The 8,729-nt window shown below is 37.4% G+C and overlaps 1 protein-coding gene across 6 annotated transcripts in view; it reads right to left on the reverse strand.

The window, feature by feature from the left end:
* The window catches only part of LOC102279587 (cell surface glycoprotein CD200 receptor 1), a 64,052-nt gene extending 60,583 nt beyond the window's left edge, over positions 1–3,469 (reverse strand). For 4 of the 6 annotated variants that reach the window (XM_070369211.1, XM_070369218.1, XM_070369197.1 and 1 more), the window contains exon 1: positions 3,145–3,469. In XM_070369211.1, coding sequence (XP_070225312.1) covers positions 3,145–3,211 — 67 coding nt within the window. In that variant the 5' untranslated portion in view covers positions 3,212–3,469. The remainder of the gene's footprint in view (positions 1–3,144) is intronic. The other 2 variants (XM_070369228.1, XM_005903362.2) reach the window with 2 other exon arrangements.
* Between the last annotated feature and the right edge of the window lie 5,260 nt (positions 3,470–8,729).

The raw sequence follows: 8,729 nt of genomic DNA on the forward strand, positions 1-8,729 counted from the left end.
AGGTCCTTACTGTTTCTGTCCTTCATTGTGCCCATCATTGTATGAAATGATCCCTTGATGTCTCCAATTTTCTTGAAGAGATCTTTAGTCTTTCCCATTATATTGTTTTCCTCTATTTCTTTGCATTGTTCACATAAGAAGTGAACATAAGAAGGTCTTCTTATCTCTCCTTGATATTCTCTGGAACTCTGCATTCAGTTGGGTATATCTTTCCTTTCTCCCTTGCTTTTCATTTCTCTTCTTTTTTCAGCTGTTTGTAAAGCCTCCTCAGACAACCACTTTGCCTTTTTTGCATTTCTTTTTTCTTTAGAATGATTTCAGTCACTAACTACTGCACAATGTTATGAACCTCTGTCCATAGTTCTTCAGGCACTGTCCACCAGACATAATCCATTGAATCTATTCATCACCTCCACTGTGTAATCATAAGGGATTTGATTTAGGTCATACCTGAATGACCTAGTGTTTTTCCCTACTGTCTTCAATTTAAGCCTGAATTTTGCAATAAGGAGTTGATATTCTGAGCCATAGTCAGCTCCAGGTCTTGTTTTTGCTAACTGTACAGAGCTTTTCCATCTTTGGCTGCAAAGAATACAACCAATCTGATTTCAGTATTGACCATTTATTAATTGCTTAAGCATGGATGTTTAAAGGATACCACACCTAAAAATTACTAAAATGTGTACATTCATAGCTATTGCAAATTAGAAAAGGAAGACTGAAATCAATGAGGACAAACACCTTCTTTCCACATTGCTTTTAATCTCTTTTTCCATCTTTTGCAAGCCTGCCAAAGCTGCCACTCAACCCTCCCTTGATTTTTATCTCCTCTTGTGAATGCCTGCCCCCTACTGGAAGATAATGATAAATGGTTAAAATTAGCCCAAAGAAGAAAAAAAAAAAAGGAGGATTTCTTTTCAGTAACTCATAATCTAAATATTAGCGACTTTTATAAAAGAAAAGAGTCATTTTGATGCGGACATCAAAATATAATCTGAACACAAGAAAAAATCTAGAAGACAATAGTATAAAATAAAAAGAAAGACGTGGCGTGCGGTAAAGGGAGTTTGAGGGAAGGATACTAGATACAAGGCTAGAGAGCTTTTCTCTGCAATGGATGATTAGCATTGTTTTTATTTTTCCCTCTCAGACACTTTCTTAATAAATCTTATCCATCAACTACCACATTACTTGAATTTAAAAACAAATAAGTAAACAAAAAAGTAAATAATTTTTTTTTAATTTATATTGATTTTATGTTTAAATGGTAGTACTTTAGACATATTGGATTGAGGAAAATATTAAATTTACTTTCCTCTTTTTTTGGCATTTATTTATTTTTTTTTTTTTTAATTTAATTTTATTTTTAAACTTTACATAATTGTATTAGTTTTGCCAAATATCAAAATGAATCCGCCACAGGTATACATGTGTTCTTTAATGGCATGTTCAGAGAAGTCATTAGCTCTCTTCTTTGTGAGTTTGTTTTGTCTAATAAAGTGAGTTATTTCTGTTTGGCAGTATTAATAACAAAGCAGTATTAGTAATAAAGATATAAACTCATGCCCCAAGGGCTTTGCATATCATTATTCTGAATTATTTCATGGTGAATTTATCATGTCAAATCACTGCACAAAATATAATTTGCTTTTCCATATCTTTCTCTTAAATATTCTGATAACACTATAATTATAGAAGCACAAATCTCAGGGATTTGACATTGGTAGTATATCCTAGCTGTGGTTAGAAATAGTTTTAAAATCCAAACCTTTAAACTATCAAATTCAAAATTATCGATTATGTTTTAATCATGATTTTTTTTCTTTTACCCCAAAATCACATTGCAGCTTAACATAAATAACTCATTGTCTAGCTGACATTCCCAGCCAAATTGGGTATTGTACAGGTTTCTATAAAAACTTTCTACAACAAGATCTCAACTACTGAAAGATTCAGCTGATTTGATTTTTTTTAAATGAGTAAATACTCCATTCAGTTTATAACTACCTATTGACTTAATGGTGCTTGTTAGTGAGAAGCATAAAGACTAAGTATTGAGGAAAACTGCCTATTCAGATGTTTAGTGTTGCTTACAAATGTATATTAGTACTAGGTATGACTGTCATATACTAGTAGTATAAACTGGGACAAATTTCAACTCTCTATACCTCAGTTTCTTTGTAAGGTGGAAAAATGTCTTCTATGTCTACTTCGCCGGGTTGCTGTGCTGATCAAAGGAGAAAAATTATGTGAAAGCACTCCCCAGAAAAGCTCAGTGATACAGCACAGTTACTTTACATGTGCTCACCTACATGAGGAAAAGTAGATGTTTTCCTGGAAGACGGGCAGTATTTTAAAATCCTTTATATGAGAAAAAAATAAATTTTTCTCTTTGAATTACTAAACTATAAAATTTTAAACCAAATGTTTCCTTGCAACTGCTCCCATCAACTAAAAGTGAAACCTGAAAACTCCCTCCTACATCAACTCCTACCAACCCTCAGTAGTGAAACCAGGACACCCCCACAACAGCCCCAATTTCTCCACAACTCTTGCAGGAACCTAGATGTTGAAGAGTGTGTCTTCTAATCCAGAAAGAGTTTCTGACAGCCCACACATATTAAAATAAATGCAGACCTACATCACAGACACAACACCAAACTTCTGAATGTGTTATATTTTTAAAAGTGCCTGGTCATCGAAAGTGACAAGACAGCAATAAACTTTCCTAATTTATACTGTTAACAATACAGACATAAATAGATTGGGATTATTATTTAAGTGGTTTAAGAAGAGACAAAAAGAATTCCGCTTTCATCAGGTGACTTGGATTGCTACTAGAAAGTAATTTATTCTGCCTCGCCCTAAAAACGTGTTGGGGGCATGAGGAAGTAGGCAGTGGGGTAAAGTAAAGATATACGTATAGTGTAGTAGGATGAAAAATAAAATAAGCGAGACAAAGGGGAAAGTAAGAAAAATAAAGTGAAGTTAATCTAGGAGGAAACTCTCCCCTCCCCCATAACTCTGATTGTATTTGCTGTGCTCTGCCCCCATAAGAAAGGCAAAGAGAGCGCAGGAAAAGCTGTGACCACGTTTCTCACCTGTCATTCTCCTGTCACCCTCCCAAAGAAAATTCAAACTCACCTGCAACAAAGAAGAGAGTCAAAATTAGTCGTAGCTGAAGATCAGAAGTTATCCAAGTGCAGGGCATTTCTGTTTCCTTATTTTCTGCCCTTCACTCAGCACTGTTCGTCCACACAGGTGTAAAAGGAGCTGTGGACATGGTGAGGCTCTGTCTGATTGACTCTTCCGTGCTGGATCTTCTTAGCCCATTAGCAGCTCAGCACTTCTTTCCTCCTAGCCCCTTCCTTCACCTCTATGTGTTTCAGCCAGATTAGTAACTTGGAACAGAAGAAACTTCTCTGGAACTTGACACAGCAATAGATTTCCTGTATGAAGCACTGAAGCAAAGACAGAGGAAGCGGATTGATTGAGTTATCTTTCAGCTCATTGGTCCTTCTCTCACTTCTGCTATACACAGATAAACCCTACAGTAAGGCACTGAACGTGTCCAAGACAAACTTGGTTTAAAAGGTAAAACAAGATATTTATCTATATTTGGCCCATCCCTGTAAATTTCCCAGTCATCGTAATTTTAAAAGTTATCTCCAGGTTGAAGAGGTGTACAGTCTTAGTAACCAAGCTTGAAATAAAAGATTTTTGCTTGAAAATTCTTGTGTGATTTTGGGAGTCGCACACAACTCTAGAAGCGTCATAAATGTGTTACTTTCCTATTACTACTGTAATAAGTTACCACAAACTGAGTGGCTTAAAACAACACAAATTAATCACCTTATAGTTCTAGAGGTCTGAAGTTCAAAATAGATCCCATACAGATAATATCTAGGTATTGGCAAGGCTGCATTCTTTCTAGACACCTGAGAGAATCTGTTCTTTGCCTAGGGGCCACTTAGACTCTGAGTCTCGTGGCTGCATAATTCCCACCAGTGTTCTTTGCTACATCTTCTCTGATTGTAACTCTCCAGCCTCCCTTTTATAGAGACCTTTGTGATCCACGATCACCTCCCCATCTCAAAATCCTTAACCACATCTGCAAAGTCCCATTTCCTGTGTAAGGCTACACATCTACAAGTTTCAGAGGTTAGGACATGGATATCTTGTGGTAGTGGTATAGTATGGTGGTGGTGGTTAAGTCGCTAAGTCATGTCCAACTCTTGCGACCCCATGGACTGTAGCCCGCCAGGCTTCTCTGTGTATGGGGTTTTCCAGGCCAGAATACTGGAGTGGATTGCCATTTCCTTCTCCAGGGGATCTTCCCAACTCAGGAATCGAACCCAGGTCTCCTGCATTGTAGGCAGATTCTTTAGCAACTAAGCTGTGAGGGATATCTTGTAGGGGAGCATTATTCTGTCTATCACAATTTGGTATTTATTTCCATTCACTTTCATGTTTGAAGAGCTAGAATGTGTCATATGAATCAAACTACAAATAAAAACTCATCTTTAGTTGCCACACATTTGAAATTTAGATTTGCCAAAAAAAATAAAAATGAAAACTGTCTTAATGTTACTAATCATATGTATTTAGATTACGTTTAGGAGGAAAAAACTCTTCTCTGTGCTAAGAGTTCCCTACTGCAAGGCAAAACTCTCCAGGAAGGGGAAGAAACCATTGCAAACAGGAAAAAATTAAATTAAACAACATGCATTTTTTTTGAAGCTAGCGGTTCCATCTTGCCTCTTGCCAAACAGTAATATATATATATATATATATATATTTATATATATATATATATATATACTTCCTCTCTGCCCCTTCTCAAGCTTTTCTTCCGGTGAGTCAGTTTGATTAAGGCAGTGAAATCAGGTGTTTGCAAACTTGGACTACTAGAAGAGGCATTGGATTGAATCTCGGCTGGATGATACTAGACAAGTTTCTTAATCGAGTCTATTACCTTCCTTTCCCATTTAATATTATATTGACATGAGCATTTTCTCAGGTCAGCAAAAATTCTTGATGATCATTCATTTTAATGCCTTTTCGATGACACAGCCAAAACCAGGCACAAAAGGGTTACATGATCTGCCTGAGGTCCCAAACTGACTTGGTGACACAGTGGGGAGTAAAACTCATATTTCATGTTTGCCAGCCCTCCATTCTTTCCACTTTAACTCCTCTGGTTTGAAATTTCAGGCAACAACTTTAAAGACGCACTCATCTCAGATCTGACCACAATGTACAATCAGCGTTTTAAGAGTCAAGTGAGGGGTGTGAAAAGCCATAGAATTCTCAGAATAAAGAATCTCATAAAATTCTCAGAATAGATTTGGAGGGATGAGACCCTCTCTCCCCACTCTTATATCCCTTCCATCCCAAAATCCTATTCACCTAACCCCTCAGCTCCCACTTTGACCTCTTATGCAAAATAATAGACTAAGAGCTTGTTAGCACAACCATACACTAAAGATATGCCATGAAAATCAATAGAATAAGAGAAATCTGTGCTTGTCTAGTATATGCACATCCCTGAAAAATATAAAGGACACAGATTCTCATTAGGTGTGCCCCTGGGGTCCCAAAAAGCAAAGCAAAAGATGGAAAGATCAAGAAAAACATACCCCTCAAGCCAGAAACTCAAACCTTTTACTCCAGCAGTCTTCCAACTCCTCTTTAATACTAACTATGAATCGGTGCACGCAAGAGACAAACAGAACAATGTCATGCTGGTTAATGTTACAGTGGCCAAAACAAAAGGCCTAGTAAGCTTTGGCAAGTTAGAGCTGCTTTAAGACATAATGCCCCCAAATTTGTACTGTTGAGTTATTTAAAAAATGATTTATCCACCTATAAATGCTTTTGAAGTAAACTTCTTCTAGGAAGGTGTATATCTCTTTGTCTCCAATGTCAGAGTCATGCTTAGCCCACAACTAAAACCAGTTAAGATGTTCTCATCTTGCCCTTAATACCCCTCTCCATTATATAATGGCTTTGCATGGATCTTGAATATTTACTGCACAGATTCTAATAGCCTTTTATTTCTGACACCTGTTCTCCATTGCCTGCTCTTTTGCCCCTTGGATTTGAGTCTTGACTGCCTAGAATTGAAGTCCCTGCCTGCCCTTCCTTCCTTAGCTGAAGTTTCTGGATGTGCATCCTTGCAGAAATGGGCCAATACTTACTTGCCTTGTCATTTTTACTCTCTGTGAACATTCTGGCTTAGATATGTGGGCCCTTCCCTTTGCATGTGTATATACACGTGTACACACAAACTCAAATGTGCTACTAAACACTTAGTCCCAAGTCCCCCAGTTTACCCTGTCCTACCACTACCCAGGTGCTAATATAACTATTTCATGGAGTATAAAGAACAATGCCCAATGTGAAGAATTTAAAATAATTCAAACTCTACAACACTCCACTCCTTATTTTATTTCCTCCCCGCCCTCATGGTTATGACAGAGGCACTGTAATTCAACATATGATTGCATAAAATGGCTGTTCTCCTAGCCACATCCTATTTCCCTATTCTCTAATTCACTTCTCTGCAATCTTCCCTGATCCTGCTCTGAAGACCTATCTGAAGTCCTGGATCTTCTTCCATGCATAATCACTAAATCATTACTGATGAGTAACTTAAAAGAGCCTAACAAAACATGTATTTCTACTTTTTACATTTGACTATGTCATTAATATTTACCTTGAAAACTTCCACCATAAAGTTGATGCTATACCTCCATAATTCTCCTTTAAAAGTTAGACAAAACAAAGATAAGAGTTAATTATTATTTTTCAAAATAAGTTCATAAATTGCACAAAAAAAATTTAGAAATAATTGAAAATAAATTGTATGTGATATCAAATAAGCAAGTAAAACCAGAACAGAGAAATTAATAACCATATCTTATATTCTTATATTTTGTTAAAATATCGATGCTAGACTTCACTGGTCATGTCCATAGTAAATAGTCATGGTCCTGTTCTAAGCATTTTATAATATGGCCTCATTTAACCATCTCAACAACCCTATGAAGTAAAATCATTATTATCCCCATTTTACAGCTGGGGAAACTCGAGCCAGAGAGGCTAAATATCCAATCACACAGCTAACAAGTGATGGAAATAGGATTCAAGCCCAAGAAATCTCATTCCAAATCTGTCTTTTAATTATGCAGCAAATTACTTTACTACCTATTTTTTGACCCTGTCTTAACTCTAATACATCTCCCATACTTGTCACACTTTCTAAATCTGTTCATCTGTTCACTCACTCTTTCTTCCATTTGGGCACTCTTACAACTTCACAGTTTGTCTGTTTTGGAGAGAGGGAGAGAAAGATGGACTTATGGAGCAAGAGAGGAGGGGAGGGAGAGAGACAGAGGAGAGAAACTGCTGTCTCTAATCACTATTTGCAGTAAGATCACTCTCTGCTGCCCCCTGGTGGTAAAACTTAAACTAATGTTTTTATAAACTTACTAGCAAATTCAGGAAGTTACTTTCAGATTTTGATTATGAAGTATATTAACATGCTAACATGTTACTCCATTTCCCAAAGAGAGATTGGACATGGGGCAAGGGGATAAGTGCTGTCCAGAGAAATATCCCTTTCCTGTGGCATTAGAAAGGGAAGGGACAGCTCAACCCATTTTCCTATCCTTTCAAACTCCTGACCAGCCCCTTGGCCAGTGTTTGCATCTCCTAACTCCCCTCATGCACCCTTTGATGAATCTTTGGTGATGATTTTGGCAACTTCTGTATACCTGACAGTTCTCAGAAAAGCAAAAAACCTTTAGAGGAAGTTATATTATTTTCATCTATGAGTGACAACTGAGAAGGGGAAGTCCAGAAGAATACAGAAATGAACAGAAAAGAATGAAAAGTTGAGTCATACTTTGTCTAAAAACCAATATCCAGGGGCTTCTCTGGTGGCTTAGTGGTAAAGAATCCGCCTACAAATGCAGGAGATATGGGTTTGATCCCTGATCGGGGAAGATCCCACATGCCATGGAGTAACTAAGCCCGTGTAAAAAAACTAGTGAGCTTGTGCTCTAGAGCTTGGGAACCGCAACTACTGAGCGCATGAGCAGCACCTACTGAAGCCTGTGCATCCTAGAAACCATGCTCTGCAATGAGAGAAGCCACTACAGTGAGAAGCCCATGCACCAAAACTAGAGATAGCCTCCACTTGCCAAAACTAGAGAAAAGCCCCCAAAAGTGAATATATAAATAAACCCAACATCCAGGCAAAGTATTTGAAAAAAGACAAGTATTATCTGATCTCCAAAGTGCCCTAGTCAAAAAGGAATAGGAACGTTTTTTCATATTCAACAATTAACTCTATTTTAACAAGGTTCTGTTCTGTCAAATTATTACCATTACTCAAATTTGCCCCCTTTGATCTAAGGCATGCATTCTAACCCTCTTTCCCCTACTCACAACACATTTGGAACTCTTTCAGAAGCACTGACTTCAAAGTTAGGGATCCTAAAAGAGAATTAGTCTCTTTATTTTATAGCTACCTCTTACAGCTTTGCCATTTACCCTAATCACCAGACTGGGGCATTTTTGAAAACTAAAATTCATTGTCAGGTCAAGATTTGATCCCTGGAAACAGTCAAAAGTTTTGCTGCAGAAACACCACCGGGTTGGCATACTCAGTCTCTTACACACGTGTATTTTACTGGTCAGATCTGAGAGCCCCTGATGCCTGA

Source organism: Bos mutus, chromosome 1 (genome assembly GCF_027580195.1).
Source record: "Bos mutus isolate GX-2022 chromosome 1, NWIPB_WYAK_1.1, whole genome shotgun sequence".
Classification (NCBI taxonomy): Eukaryota; Metazoa; Chordata; class Mammalia; order Artiodactyla; family Bovidae; genus Bos; species Bos mutus.